The sequence below is a fragment of the Cariama cristata genome, unplaced genomic scaffold (assembly GCF_000690535.1).
Source record: "Cariama cristata isolate BGI_N322 unplaced genomic scaffold, ASM69053v1 scaffold30099, whole genome shotgun sequence".
In the NCBI taxonomy this organism is placed as follows: Eukaryota; Metazoa; Chordata; class Aves; order Cariamiformes; family Cariamidae; genus Cariama; species Cariama cristata.
The window spans coordinates 22,433-38,497 of record NW_009637982.1 but is presented as its reverse complement, the minus strand read 5'-3'; the positions used below and the strand labels follow the sequence as shown (position 1 = coordinate 38,497).

At 40.6% G+C, this 16,065-nt stretch overlaps 1 protein-coding gene across 1 annotated transcript in view; it reads left to right on the top strand.

Moving 5' to 3' along the window:
* The window catches only part of LOC104168091 (zinc finger protein 474-like), an 11,862-nt gene extending 9,425 nt beyond the window's left edge, over window positions 1-2,437 (top strand). The window contains 1 exon segment of the mRNA XM_009708550.1: window positions 2,286-2,437. Coding sequence (XP_009706852.1) covers window positions 2,286-2,437 — 152 coding nt within the window.
* The last annotated feature ends 13,628 nt before the right edge of the window (window positions 2,438-16,065 follow it).

The following is a 16,065-nucleotide window of genomic DNA, read 5'->3' as shown; positions in this document are numbered from 1 at the left end:
GTCTGGAAAAGTAGAGAAATTCTCCTACAACTCACTGTGAAAGAGTCATATGCTGGATCAGTTTACAAAAGTACAAAGAAATATGTCCCCAGAAGACACACACAGAATAGAGAAAGGTCACTGAGAACACTAACCAGCTGTTCAAAATTATAGTAATCGCAGTTCAAATAATATCAAATCAGGACTTGGTTAACAGATGCCAAGCAGCAGATTTGAATCTGCAGTAAAAGGTAGGTTCAAAAGACATTTTCATTGTATTTGGTTTTTTTTGTTGTTAAGCTCTTTTTAATTATTACATGTTGTGTGGTAAAAAAAGATGAGGAGAATGAGAATTCCATCTAAAAGAGGAGGATGCAAAAGGACGAATCAGTTTATTTTGAAACATGCTATTATTATTTTGAAAGAGTGGAAGCAGAAACACAACCACTGTTTGAGAGAACAATCCAGCAGGCTCCCAGATATGAATCAGAAAATCGTCTCATTTATGCAATGATTCACATCAGGCGCCATGCATCTCCTATGAGGTGGTGTGTGCCCACAGTTCCCCAGGGAACACTGACCTGCTTCCAGCATCTGTCCCTAAACGCCTGCTGATGCAAGTCTGATCAGCTCTGCAGCTTGAGCTAAAATTGTTGTTCCCCCTGCAGTTGCCTCATGCTCCTGGCCTCGAGAAAATAATCTCACTGTTGTTCATTTTCCGTAAGACTTACTCTCGATCATCTGGTAAATGCTATAACTGACCTTGAGACCACATACACGTACTGCATGTCTCTCAGTTTCTCAATTTAGGGAGGAGGGATTACCCCTGTTGTTGAATGGAACAGGCAATGTTCAAAAACCCTCAAAAATATTAACTGCTTACATAAAACTTTTTATAACTTACATAAATCTTTTTCTGAAAACTCCAGTGTCACAGGAAGACAACCACTGCCCTGATTACACAGTGCTTTGTTTGTGGAATGCCTAACACATGCTTGCAAGGAGAAAGTCGTCTCTCTTTCTCCTTTTTTTTATATTCCATAAACTTTCCAAAGTACAGAAAATACACATTCATTTCCTGCAAGCAAAGGGGGTATTTGTCTCAGCCAAGAGAAGAAACACTACTTGGTTGCTCTTCTAACAAAATGAACATTAGGAACAGGCATATTAAGAGATCTAAGGCTTGTTGTGGTTATGTGAACCATTGGATATGAATCATATTAAAACTGTATGTGCCTTTAATGAACAGCTCTATCATGTGCCAATGACAGAAACCATGGAATATTTTTAAATGCACAAATCCTTTTCTTTTAAAGATTGTCTGCTGCTAACAGTTCAAAGACAAACCCTGGTTTTTTAGTCTTTTTCTGTATCATCAAAGCTTTTGAGATGGTGAAGCAAATATGTCTTCAAATCGAGCCATGTAAATTTTTTTCTGCATGCACTTCAAATGAAAACTCTTAAAATCTAAATCCAGGTATTAAGCAACCTACCTGGCCTTTTTGGAAATCAGTTTGAAACCACACTATCTCAAAGTCCATTTTGAGATGAAAGTCCATTTCAAGATGAAAGTAAACAAGGGTTTTTTTAATACTCTAATACAATCTTGAAAATACATCTGATGTGAGTGTTCGAAGAATGCTCCTGAGCTTTCAGAGCAGTCAGTCTTCCCACAGTGGAAAATAACTGAGGGTAAGACTGGATTAGTGTTTAGAGGACAATAGATGTGTCTGTGCAATGATCTCACTGGAAGTTGTGGCTTAAAAGAGCTGCAGGTTTTGTCTGTAAGGTTTTAGGCTTAAGCTTTACTCCACTTATTGGTGAAACGTGCATAGACTTTAACAGGAAGAAAATTGGGCCCCTTGTCCAGGGCAGTACAAATAGCATATTTTCAAGTACAATATGCTCCCGCCCATTGCCATGGTCAGATAACACATGCTCATTAAACAGAACTTGGAAGTAAAGCCAAAAAGTGAAATTTGCTGATAATAGTATGTATGCAAAGATGTTAATAATTAGCTGAGAATGCATATCATAACACACAGCATGATGTTTTCTCTGCAGTTTCATACAATACAAAATGATTCAGTTTGAAGTTAATTTAATTCAGCCCCTGGGACAAAAAGCAGAGTCTTTTTAATATATTTTTTACTCTTTTGCTTCTTTCTTTTTCATTTGCAAAAGCAATATGTTTTGGTTAAACTGAAAGGCTCAGTCAACAGGTATTTCCTGAAAATATTTTCCATAAAGAATTGAATGTGGGTCTCCAGAATGAAAGCTGATACTTTCTTTTTTTAATTTTCCAGCCAAAGGTTTGTATGATCTTGATTCTTTAAACGAGGCTGCCTGGATCAGCGCCCAGAACCAGCTAGTTCCATGTGATGTTTGTGGGCGTACTTTTCTTCCAGACAGATTGATCGTTCACCAGCAGTCCTGTAAACCGAAACCTGCAATGTGAAGTGGATGGAACACTCATGAATGCAGATGCATGCATGCTCACACACACACGCATATGCACGTTTAGATGTGTGTGTGTGTACATGAATACACAGACATGCAATCATACCTTTCAGCTAAACCACGAGAGAAAGAAAATCCAGCTAGAGCGCCATGGGCATCAAAACTGTATTGTGTTGTCAGACCAAAAGCCTCCAGAGTAAAATCAGCAGTTGCTACTGTAGTCTGAGGTCAAATAGAGTGATTTTCTAGCCCAACAGCAGCAAAAATGCCTCCTCATTTCTGTCCTTCAGGTAGTGTCACCTTGAAACTACCGTTTGAGAGGGATGGCCTAAGAATACTTGAAAGTAACGTTAACCATCATCTTCCTTCTCCTGATCCTGTGTTTTATTAGGTCCAGGAAAACCCAAGTGAGGAATCCTCCCAGGTTGCTTTCTAAATTGCTGTGCTTTCTTCATCTCTGGTGGTCAAATGTGGGATGTTCTTCAGCTCCACTCCCTTCATAGCCTTTTAGATTTAGCTGACTGGTCCTTTGAAAAGAAGTTGAGCCTTCTGTATGCATTTCCCATTTCACATGGCTTGTTTGGTTTTTTGTATTCAGCAAAGGACAGAGGGAAATGAGCCATAGCTGTTAGGGGCCTTTCACTGCAGAGAACCCCAAGAGAGTATCCCACAGGGATCCATCTTGTGGTCTTGCTTTTCAGCAGGTCTGTGAGACTGGGAGAGATGATATCATGTCAGGATCTCCCTTGTCTGCAGGGACATTTGGCTACATGTCCCTTGCTCAGTCAATATATTCACCTGCTGTTTCAGAAGCTGAAGCTTCAGCCAACTTTCAGGAAATAGGAGTAACTCATTGAAACTCAGTGGAAGCAAAGTCAGAGAGATGTTGATCAGGAAAATTAAGTCTTTGAAAATTTTGTTTCCCCTCTATTGAAGACTTGTCTAGTTAGTGTAAGGACCTCCAGTTGAACTTGACTAATCAAGGAAACCAAGTGGCTCTGTTGAGTTTTTTGGTTTGGTTTGGTCTGGTTTTTTGTGTCCTTGTCTGTCTTTGGCATAAGACTATTCATTGACTCCCATTCAGAGCTGAAATCCCTGGAGCACTCCAGTGTTTGCATCCTTGTGGGACAGTGCAGCTCATGAAGCCCTTGACTTCTACAAGTGAAACATTCCCATATAAAGGGATCCAGCCATGGAATGGAAGCAGAGACTGGCTGGTTTTAGAAAACACTCCTCCAAAAGTGCCCTCTTCTTGGAGTATTTCTTGTTTAAGATTGATACTGACCATGTGATTTATCCTCAGTTCTATAAACTGATCATGCCAGAATTTTTAAAAGTCAGAGAAGCACATCTTTGTCATGAACTCGGCAGAAGAAAACATATTTTTATGTCTAGCCAAAACAAGCATGGTGTGTCACCATCTTGCCCTCTGTGCCAAATCTGACCATAACAAAGCGTCAGTACGGGCAAGAAGGGCAGGGATTACACAAAAAAGTAGTGGGGAAGGTGTTATTTCGAATGTGCTATTTTGAAAAATGCTATTATGTTACGTAGCAGAATCAGAGCCAAAACACATCAGTGAATAGGTTAAATGCATGAAGGAAGTAATACTCACTTTAACAAGGTACAGCAGAGAGCAATTTTATTATTATTTTGCTTACTCTGAAGTGTTTTATTAAGTAGTCAGTGAGGTTATTCAAAAGGTATGACAAAATCCAATACAAGTTGTTAACCAGCAATACAGCCTTCCTGATATCACAAAAGAAACTGGACCTCATGTATGTTTTCACCTTCAGGCTTAAGATCTAGAGCTGGCTGTTACGTAGTGTGTGATCGATGTCAATTTTCTCAGAGCATTCACACTTACTATTGTACTTACAAATCAGATTAAATGGATGTCTTCATACACACTAAAATGAAATACCGGTACCAGCAACTTTTCTTTTCCAAGCTATCAAGCTGTATGATTTGTGGCATAAGTGAAATAATATCATTCTTCTGTTATTAGAGGAATGATCCTGGCTCCAGCCCTGGCGGGCTGTTAATTCAGACTAGGAGAGGTACCAGCATTCTTTGGTGAAAATAAATTCCAAAATAATCAATGGCACCTCAGCAGCCCTTTCATCTTCAGAATGAGAATTGTATTGCCTGAAGACAGGTATCTTCAGGAGTCAAAGGTTCAGTTTCTGTTCTACAGTGCAAAGCTGCGTGGTCTGTCCTTGTTAGTGTCTCCAATGTAAAGGGAGTCGCTGGTGGAGCTGGACCAGTGCCATCGCTCCTCCTTTTGGCTGGGAGAAGGCATGTGGCCTGAGGAAAGAAGAACAGGGGCACTGGTTTGTGGTTGCTAGACTGGCTCCTAGGAGCTGTTGGCAGGTAACATACACTGCAAGACCCCAGAGGCTGTTATAATTCACATCAATTGCTGACCGACTGACGAGCTGATTGGTAATTGGAGGATTATGGATGCCATGCAATCTCACTTTTGTGTCACCCTTTCCTCTTCTTGGACTCCTCTTCCTTTTGTCAGACATGATAAGCATTTTTGGATATGTCTACCTCACTGGGTCATCAAGATTCAATGCCGAGTCACTTCAAGAGCAGAAACATATTTTACAGAAAATAAATGGCCTTTGCAGAGTCACTGCAGTTGTTGGCATTAAAAAATTAGCCCCACCTTTTTATGGGGTTCAGATGTCAGCGTCCCTGTGTCATTCTGAAAGTTGGACTCGGAGTCTTGATCATTTTAGATCTGTCAGAAATTTCACATAGAACAGTTTTTCCGTTTCATTGTCAGCTCTATACTTGTCTATTTTTTATTTTCTGGATTATCATCCTAAAAAAGCAATAAAATCTGCCTGACGATCTGAGCAGCGTGTTTACAAAGAATCACAAAAATGCTGATATTAACCATACTTTTAGTGCGCCATTGCACCTTGCCCAGAAATACCACTGTATGGGAGCTCCTGAAGCCATAAACCTGAAGTATGGTTTCCACATTAGCCTTTGAGGGAGTCAAAGGAGGATTTGGCAAATTAAAAGCTGCCTCTGCTTATAGGTGATTGCTGCTGAGCTCTGGACTTGATGTGGAATCTCTGATATGGTAAGCCTTACCACTCACGGAGGCAAGTCAGCGTTGGGTTGTGAGGGCTGATGGTAAGACCAGAGCATGCAGGAACTCAGCAGGAGGCAACAGCCCTCAGAAAAATCTCAGAGGTTGTAACATCCCCTTCCCTCCTTAACATCATGGGTACAATGATTTTCAAAATATGTAGAAAAGTAAAAAGCACTGACATGAGAGTGCATGTTGATCCCCTTTCAAACACTGACAAGATACCACTGTCACTCACATCTCCAGGTTACTCTGTCACAAGTTTTTCTGCTGAGTTTACCAGCTTTGGTGTCAGTTTGTGCCAATGATGATGGTGAGTTCTGCGGCAAGATTTGTTCACTGGTAGAAACACTGATAGTGCCTTCATGGTTTGCTCTCAACAGAATTAAAATGAGATCTTATGACTATTTTTCATTATTTCTTGGCATTTATCATTCTGACTTTTTTGCAAAAGAGGAAAAGGAAATGAGACATTGAACTACTTTGCCTCCTTTGTTTCTGTACTTTACTGATTTGTCACTTAACCTTATCTCGTCCACTGTTGGCTTACTGTGATTTCCAGATCAATCCCATGTTTCCTACTGGCACAATACATTTAAAGAGCTGAAAAATGTCTTCCTGTACTTCAAAAACAATGATATTCCATCTAGTTTGCCACAAATGTGCTGATAGCAGCTAAAACTATTCCTGGACAAAATACACAGAAAGTCAGAACATGAGTTGACAAGCAAAGTTCAATCACATTAAACAAATGAGCACCCACTTTCAGACTGTAAATAAAATCCCTGACTGATGTTTTAGTTCAGCCAGTTGAACCTACCAGTTCAGGAAGCTGGTCCATGCAGAAGGAATTCTAAGGAGGCTCTTGTCTGAATCAGTATTTTTGGGGGGTCTCCTGTCTACCCAGGTGGTTAGTTTTGCTTCACTGTCAATGGGATAGGCTTTCCTGAGTTCTGTATTTCTGAATTGTATCAACCAAAGTGGGTTCAAATGAGTTTGCTGTATCTGGAGACATGCCACACTCATCAGGACAGTAGGATCATGCAAAAGCAACATTCAACAAAGGAATGAGGTCCACTAGGAAGCAAAACCTACAAGCCTGGAAAACTCTCCAAGAAGTCACCTGAGGGACTGTCTACATTCTTGCATGCTGTTACTCTCTTGCTCGTCAGTCAATATCATAACTGATGTACACAGAGTATTATTGACTCTGGAGCACACAAGTGTTAGGAACTCTTCCTAAATCTATATTTCTTAGAAAAGTTCCGGCATCTGCAGTTCAAGAAAAATTGTTATAATCTGCATAGGGCTGAGAAGAGAACCATGACTATATAACTGGAAAATCTACCTGACAAGTGATACTCCAGGAGCTCAGACTATTTAACTTTTCAAAAAAAGACTAAAAAGTGCCTCACTGATGGCCTGTACATATGCAGATTATAGAGCCTGCTTTCCAGAAGAAAAGATTTATCAATCTCCAAGGCAGGAATTTGATGCTAGACAAATTTCAGAAATAGGAAACTCAGAGCTTTAAAGCAGTGGAGCAGTTTATTGAGATTTGCCATGGATTGTCTATGGGAGGATTTTTACAAACTAATCATGAACTTTTCTAAAAAAAATTATGCATAGGTCTAATATGAATAAATTCAGTCTGTGAAATGAATTAATATAGCCTATGGAACATTGGACTAGAAGACTCTTCTAGGTTATAATAAGATATAATAATTGACATACAATTTTCAAGATAAAAACCAGTTTGCCGAAGTCTAAGAAATACATTACAAGTAGCCAATGGTATATCTGAATTAGGTAGCTAAGACTTCAAAAGCAGCAATTAAAAAGTAGTAGCTGAAAGATGTATATCTTTTAAAAGTCTTTGCATTTTCAGCAGCCCCATTTCTCCAAGAATGCAGCCCCTATCAAACATGTAAATAACAAGAGAAAACTGCTTCTGAAGGCAAGAGCAGCTGACCTGGGTTAGGATTTGGAAGTTGAATCAGACTGCAAAGTCAGGTTGGGATAAGAAGGTCTTCAGAGCAGCAGTGAGAGAGATCTCTGGACACAAACTGTTGAGATACAATCTCAAATGAAAGATAAGCTGCCAGTCTGGTCAGAAAGAGGAGACTCATTTCAAAACAAGTAAGTGCTTTGCCTTCCTTGCTTTCTCTGGCACCTTAAGAGGAGAAAGATTTACCAAGGTTAGCTTGTAGGACTTGTAAATCTAAATGGTTAGGAAACTGGCTCTTTTAGGTTAGTTTCACACTTTATTTTTGTAATACACCCAATTCAAAACAAGTTATACTTACTACTGTCTGTTTATAGCGGGTTTAAAGGTTGGAAAGAAATAGAAACAGGGCACTGCCAGAGCAGCTTGTGATAAAAGCAGATTTCCAAGACCTCTTTCTCCAGTCTACTCCCTCTTTGCACAAGTGTTGGGTTTGTTAGCGTCTAGAAGGTGGACAGGATATTTCAGGAGCAAGATCAGAGCACAGACTGTGGTGCCACACCTTGGTAGTGATGCAGTCCATTGGGCAGTGGGCAGTTTACTCATAAAAGAGAACCCCATGGGTCCTATGCAGCCTGGCCTCAGGTGAGTACAAAAAATGCTGTAAAAAACCACCATAGCCTTCCCTGTAGTTGTCTTCCTCCTCTCGTCCCCTCCTCCACCATGTAGCCTTATTTGATGCATTTGGACAGAGGTATCTTCTCTGAATACCTCTTGGAGAAAATACAGTTCTCAGTATACCACCATGAGGTTGCAAAATATGTGCAGCATGGAAGAAGCAGGAGTCAGAAACACAGATAACACTGTGCACTCCATGTTACAAAGTGATAAGCTGGATGCACTCAAATAATATAGCAGAGCCACATGGAGGGTTTTTAATATCTTAATATGCAATATTTACATTATATCACTGGGAAGATAAGATTTAAAAGAACATGCACCTTGAAAAACACAGTCATGGCAATGAAAAACGAGGGTAGAAACGAGCACTTACAATCACAGAATTCCAGTTCTGCACACTTAACCTTGACATGCCCAGGATCCTGTTCATGTTTTACACACTCATCTTATGTAAGTAACATAACTGACTGCATACCAAACTCCTCACTGATGTGGCACTAAAAATACCCAGCACAATTTCCACAATATCTAGTTTAGCAAAACTTACACTTCTGAAAAGACAAGGAAGGACACCATGTCAAGGTCCGACCAGCAGTGCCTTGATTAAATTGTTCAATCCCCAGGACAGAAATTAAGAAAAAAACGAGGTCAAGTGTCAGCTCCAAGCTAGGTATACTTTTATTTTCTCAAAGAGGATATATGCGATAGGAGGAAGAGAGAGAGAGAGAGAAAGCAGTGGTGAGTGATTGAGATAGATTAGCAAGAGATAGTCACCACCCTGGATCCAGCATTGCTTCTGCCACTCATCCAGTCATCGGTGGTGGGCACATGCACCCTCCAAAGAGGTTGGCTTCCTTTTATATCTTCTTGTCGTCTCATTCTCGGTAGTCTTGCATATTTCTCAGAAGGTGTTTACTTCTTGGACGATGCCCACACAGGAACATAGTGTATGCGCAGCACACCTGTTGTGGTCATCTTCACGACAGAGCCCCCCCTCAAGGAGCCCCAGCCCGAAGTCAGGCTCCGCATTCGGTGTAGGTGTACTCTTTGCACATGTGTCAGATGTTCTCACTGTTAGCATCGTCTCTGCTGTAGGTGTTTTCTATCCCAGATGCCTTAACCACATTTGCCTAGGCTTTGAGGCAGTTAGCTAGCTCAGTGCTCCACAGGGCCAGAAACGGCTGTCTCGTTTGTGGTATCAGAATCCCAAAAGGGTACAGAGAGACTGTTTTTTCCTTTGTGCAGTCACTGGCAGCAAAACCACAGGAGGAAGTTTTGTATACTTTATGTACCGAGCAATGTTTAAGGCAGAATGGTTGCCACTGTCCGTCACACACCCAGGACAGCTTAACTCACATCTTCTGGAACAGTCGATGGAAAGTATCTGTCGGTCCTCCAAGGTTTTCCATACATTATGGTCTGTGAAGCTGACCTGAATTCTGGAGAGACTAGCTCCAGCCAGTTGGTTACAATGTGACTATGGTATGAAGTGGTCTGGACAGGCAATTTCTTTTCGGTGGAGATAAGAGGCCTTTCTACTTCACCTGTGAGTCTGTGGTCAAAGGAGATAGGTGCTTACATACCTCAAGAGATCCAGCTGTGTTTAAATAGAGAACTGCACCCTGTCTAAATGATGGAGCAAGCTGTTGGCTTGTGCAAAGGTTTGTCACACGTTAGGAAGGAGCTGAACATGGTCTGCGGTCTTGATGCTGAATAAATGATAAGTATAGCACTAGGCAACATGTATTTCTAAGAGTGAAGGGAGCTCTTAACCTGTAGAGTTCACAGCAAGGATCTATACGTTATGGATGTCTTGAGGTTTCTTATTAGAACTGGGAAAGGGTTTCCAGAGTCTTATCAGAACTATAGTTTGATTTCTTCCTGATTGTGACCCTGTCAAATGTTCATAGACTCTGCTATTCTAAGGAAAACCTGTGTGCAGAGAAGAGGAGGTAGTAGCGTAAGTCCTGAGGTCCTTGGTCAGTGACTCCAGACCAGGAACGCTAGAGCTGACTTCCATGTCCAGGGTACGTGCTTAACGTCAGCCCATTCAGGCAAGCCTAGGGCTTTCACAGCACTCTGAAAATCTCAAGGAGAAGGGCTCTCATCCTTAATAGCTGGCACTTCTTTATAACACAGTTCCAGCAATCCAGTCTGAGGTACTGGGAAAGATCAACTCATAGTTATCTGAAGCCAAAGTTTAACACAACACAGCTCTTATTCTGTTTTCTCTGCTTCTTGAGAGTTTTCTTAGTCCAGTTTATAGCCTCCATCTGTATCATCCACCATTTGAGTCCTGCAGTTGTTTTTGTGCCCAAAACCTGATTGCAACACTTCTCTTCACAGATGGTTGTTTTGCTGGTGACTTGGTTGACTCACTTATGAGGTAGACCTTCTTTTTTTTTTTTCAAATTTACTTTTCATCATGTATTTTCATTCATTTAAATAAAATTGCATAGAAAATTCTGCACAGTACAATTACTCTGATACACTTAAAATACATATGAAATAGCTATTCCTTGGCATCCAAAAGCTGCAGTACCATACCAGTAAAATGAACTAGCCCTTGCAGAACCATTTAGAGATATTTTTAATTGACAAAATTAGCAAGAATGTATGCCAAAGTTTCTCTCCCCTCATTAGTGAAAAATATAATGAAAACCCAGCTTAGCTGGCATTGGGAGTGGCAGTCTCCAACGCAAACAAGGTGTTTGTCATGAATAAAGAGTGGAGCAGGAAAAGGATGGCAGTTGTTGAGAGCAGAGTTCCAGTAAATACCCACTGCTTTGCCACATTGTGATTATACAGATGTGTCTGATCAGTTCTGCTTGGGCCAATGAGGAGGTTTGGGACTTTCTGAGAGGAAAAGCTGTAACTGAAGCTGACCAACAACACAGCTATGCTACAGTCTGCAGCATTGCGTTCAAATGTCCAGCTGATTTCAACTTAGAAATATCTGACCTTGAAAGCAGTCTAACCATGATGGTCCACATAGGCTAATATATCCTGTTTGCAGGCAGATTTTGCAGCATGTGTGACATTTCTTGCTGTTAAGGTCAAGTTCTGAACTGTGTCTGCCTGAACTCCTTTAGAAATACCCCAGGTATTTTCACTCATGTTGCATTTCTCAGTGTGCATCACCGTAAGTCTAGGAGCAATAGCAAGCTAGAACTCTTTGAAAAGTGCCAAACATATATATGAAACATTTTTTTTGATTACATGTTTTCCCAGACAAACTTAGGTAAACATTTGTAAATCATCTGACCTGGGGGCATTACACAAATGAAAGCCAAATATCTTTTAGGATTGGATCTTTTGCTGGTTTTAGGAAGTTGTTTGTTTGTCCCTGTTCAATAACAGAATGGTGAAAGGAGCAAAATCAGTTTAGGATAAAAAATAGAGAACCAAACAATTTCTACAAATTTGGTTTTGAGTTCCAAAAATACCTTTTTCCCGTCTTAATTTTTCTTTCACCCGAAGAATTTTCAGATTCAAAAATTCCCCAAATATATTGTCTCCTTAGATTTAATTTCACTTGTTTCCTAAAAGCTATTTTTGTGGAAAAAGAAATATTATTATTACAGAACATATGGCAAAGTCTCATATGTAGCAATTTCCTACTAGTTCCCATTCCCACGATTTTTCTAAATCTAAAGAGGGAAAAGGTGTTCAGAAAGCACTTTGCTGCAAACTTGTCACTAATTTTGGCCATGAATTGCATCTACACCAGGTTTGCCACATCATCTTGTAGATGAGCTGCATTGTGTAAAACTATACTAAATGATAACTGCATTGACATAGTTGATTACAGTTTGAAATTGATATAATTTCACAGTAGCACCCAGAGCACTCTACAATATTTGTATAACCAAGAAATGACTAAAATATTCCGTATAGAGGAGGTGTCAATTATTCTATAAAAAAAGATTCAATTACTTGTTGCTACCCTATCTTCATAGTATTAGACATTGCACTGTAGCAAGAACTATTAAGTATGTGAAATATATTTTGTCCCTTCTTGTAAACAGATACTTTTACATGTGGTAAGAGCTGCCAAACATGTACATTAAAAATAGATTTACTTACATTTTAACAAAAACAATTTAAAAAATTAATAAGTTTTGTGAAGAAGAGTTGTTGTTTGGTGATTAGCCCAAGTATAAAATAGTAAGAAGTAGTCGGTTGGAGCCATTAACACGGATCGTTTTGGGGTTTTATCTGTGACTCTGACTGTTCATTCAACTTTGAATGATTGAACACTATATCTGCAAAAAGCATTTGAAAAACAACATACGTGTGAAAGACCTTGTTGATCTGCTTTGTTTGCTCACGAATCGACAAAGCCCAGCAGGTGGCAATATAAGCATTTCTCGTAATTTGAAATCCTTAAACGCTTGTCCAATAGCATTATTATGATTTAGTCATTTATAGCTCTGACTTGCACGGAAAATAAGACTCAACACTGAAGGTAATTTTGTGCACTAAAATAATGCAAATGCCATGTGTGAGAGTCTGGCATTCCTTCCATCTCTGAATCCTTCTTGTGTCTTTGGGATTTACCAAGTACTATTACATTCATCTCAGGTTGAACAGAGTGTTTTGCAGTTACTGAGAGGAGATTACTATCTAGAAATACACCTCAGATATTTTCTTTATTTCTGTAAGTTGACAGAATGAGTTCTGATCAGAGAATTCTCCTGAAATGCTGTTCTAAGCAGGTTTTACATATGAGTCACACGAAGTAAATATTCTCATCTGGTTAAGGTTTCAAAAGGTTTGCTCTATCTGCAATTAATCAACTTCCTTCAAAAGATCAGTATGACTTCAAAGTCAAGTCTCCTGAGAGCTAACTGATTGCCAGTTACTTTTGTACATGAATGTACACTGCTTAGAGATGAATGAAAATACCTGAGATCGGAGTAGAACGTTTCACTTCTAAACAGACTCAAAGAAAGAGCTCATGGAAAAAAGTATGTTTTGGTTACATAGAATATATTTAAAGGCTTTTCCAGCTGTAAACTACTTTCATAAAGTGACCTGAATATCTGTATATGCTCAGAGAAATCTATGAAGAAAGTAAGCCTAGTGGACATCAAGTTTTTTGCTGGGCTTCTGGATACTGAAGTAACTGGAGAGCCCCCCAGGGTGAAATTAAGAACCGAAAGTGCTGGAGAGCCTCTGGAAACTCTGCAAGGACTGCCGAGAGATCTGACAGACTCTTAATAACTCTAATACTTTGCACTCCCATTGCACCTTCCATTCAGAGGTCTCCAAGTACTTTAAAACCAGCCATTAGTTAAGGCTTACAAGCTTTGCCAGGCAAGGTTCATTAATGCCATTTTAAAGTTGGGGAACTGATTGCTGGAGTGCAACGTTACAAATCAATCCTGTTTTCCTCTGCTCACCCTGACCTGCAAGAAACGGACCCTGACTAAGCTGTTTGCTGGGAACTTAAGGTTTGCCAGAAGCCTGATCTTCTGAACTATAGCAGGCAATCTAGAAATTAAAATTCATATTTAATATTTTAAAACCAGTTCTAGAATAACCCAGATTCACATAGATCAATCTGTCTATGTAAAAGCTTTGGCATTTTGTGTAATGTTGAGGAGAAATAGCTCTTTGCAAATGTGGTCCCAAACAGGGATTATGGACAACAGAACTAGTTGCTTCTGCTCACAGTGGTACAGTTGCTTCAGAAATGTGTTGACTAACCCGCTCAGTGACAGGTCCTTTCTTCCTCCGTTATACTCCTGTAATACCTGCTATGTACACTCAAGTCATGCATCTGGAGTGAAAGATGCTTTCACCACAGACAAACCATGTATGAATGAGAGACTAGTTCACTCCAAGCATTCCTCCTGACTCCTAGATGTGCCTACATCTCAAGAAGAAATACTTCAATAATTTCCCAGCTCACCATGTGCCAGGGAAGCCAGGAGCTATCCTTATGTTATATGAGAACCATTCAGAGGATGGTGTAAATACCGACATCTGAGATACTGCACCTCAATTCTTTTTTTCTTTCTTATTTTGTTTTTTCCTTTCCAAAAAAAAAAAAAAAAAAAAAAAAAAAAGAAAGAAAAACAGTGCTGTTTCAGGCCCAGTACCAATCCTAGTCATACATGGAGTCCAGATCACTGTCTGCCTTCTGGTTGGGCTATGCCAGGAGGGTGCTCATGGTTTTAGAGTTAAGAGGTCTTCCCAGAGGCAGCATCAGGAAACTGAGCCAGTTGCTTCTGCTGGCTACAGCAAGAGCTGAGGCCCTGTCAGTGAGAGAGATGAAGACCATCTTTTTTGTAAGTCAGACTGCCTGACAGCTCCTCATGGGAAGACACCACAATCTGACAAGCCAAAGCCTCTTGCCCACACTGCGTCATGGTGCTACTCATGGTCTGTGACTCCCTGACCTTGAGGTCTGGCCTTCAGACATTGTCCCATGTGGAAGAAAAGCACCAGGGCTCTTGCCCACTATCACCCTCTGCGTTTGATGAAAACAACTCAGAGGTGAGGCCACCCAGTAAGAGTTGAGCATGGGTAATTCCCTTTCCCTGGTTATCCAATGTTGTGTGGACCCTCAGCTACCAGGCAGGAGCCCCGTGTCAGTGAGAACGCAGCTTGACTAATGTGTGTTTCAACCTCGGGAAAGAGGAGATAGGTGGGAGAAGAAGCGCATTTGGGAAGGTGCTGGGTGGAGTACGGGAACTGTCAGCAGCTTCCAGCACTTTCCCACATCACTCCTCCCTGCTGTGTACCACCCACAGGCTGCCCTGAGGAGCTTGCTGGCTTAGTGGCAGCTTTCCATGCCCAGAACTGCCACCGCTGCGCTGCATTGCCACTTGGCTCCCCCGAGCCCCGAGTGATACACACAGTGACAGCAACGATTTCCATTGTATGCAGGTCTCCCTGACAGCCCTTACAGGCATCCCCAGCCTGCCGCAGGCCTGGCACCAATCCCACACACAGGGACTACACAGTGAGCGGTCCCAAGGAATCAGATGAACATCTCTAAGAGAGATTCATCTTCCTAAGTTTTGAAATATATTGCAGGATCACAAAGTCCATCAGTTACTCTTCCTAAGAAGGGGAAATCCAAGTCACACTCATTGAAGTAGTGTCATAAGGCTCAAATTTCTCCATGCCCAATGTACATTTGTTTAAAAACCTGGTTGACTGTTGAAAACAAAGACATACTATTAGTGTGGGCAAGGAGGTGAGCCTTTTGGATTCTAGCACATGTTGATTTTATCTTCCTACTACATTCTTTGACTCCTTTCTGTTTCATCTCTTCTTTCCTCCTTCCTATTTTCATTTATTATCTATCTGACCATGTCTATGTTAGCTTGCTTTAAGTTTCAGCAGACATACTTTAAGTGTTGCCAAATCTTGATGGGGAGAGTTTCACCGTGAACGCTCTACAGCAGACTTGGAATTTTTGTGGATCAGAAAGTTGGTGGAATATCATATTTGCAAAAGGAAAAAAAAAAAAAAAAAGAAGAAGAAAAAAAAAAGACTGAAGCCTGAACCTTGGTCTTGTTTACATCAGAGAATACAGTGAAATTCTTTTCAATTTCTGTGTGTGTAACTGAGATCAGACTTTGGTTGTAGCCGTCTATTCTGTCAAAGGCAGAAGACCACAGTCATCTTTGGGATAATGGTCAATTACAACCATCAGCCTGCCTTTCCTGTGCAGGTGGTGCGACGTTATCATGTGTTTATTCTCCCCAAGTATCTGACTTACTAGATCAGAAAACTTCCCAGTCTCTATGAGCTGTTCTGTAATGAAGAAGAAATTAATGGTCAAAATCAGCGATGAGCCGTAGAGTTCAAGTCCAGACTGGACCGTTGTAAGAGCTGGGGCTGGGAAGGAAAGTTTTGTTATAAGGTTTCAGCT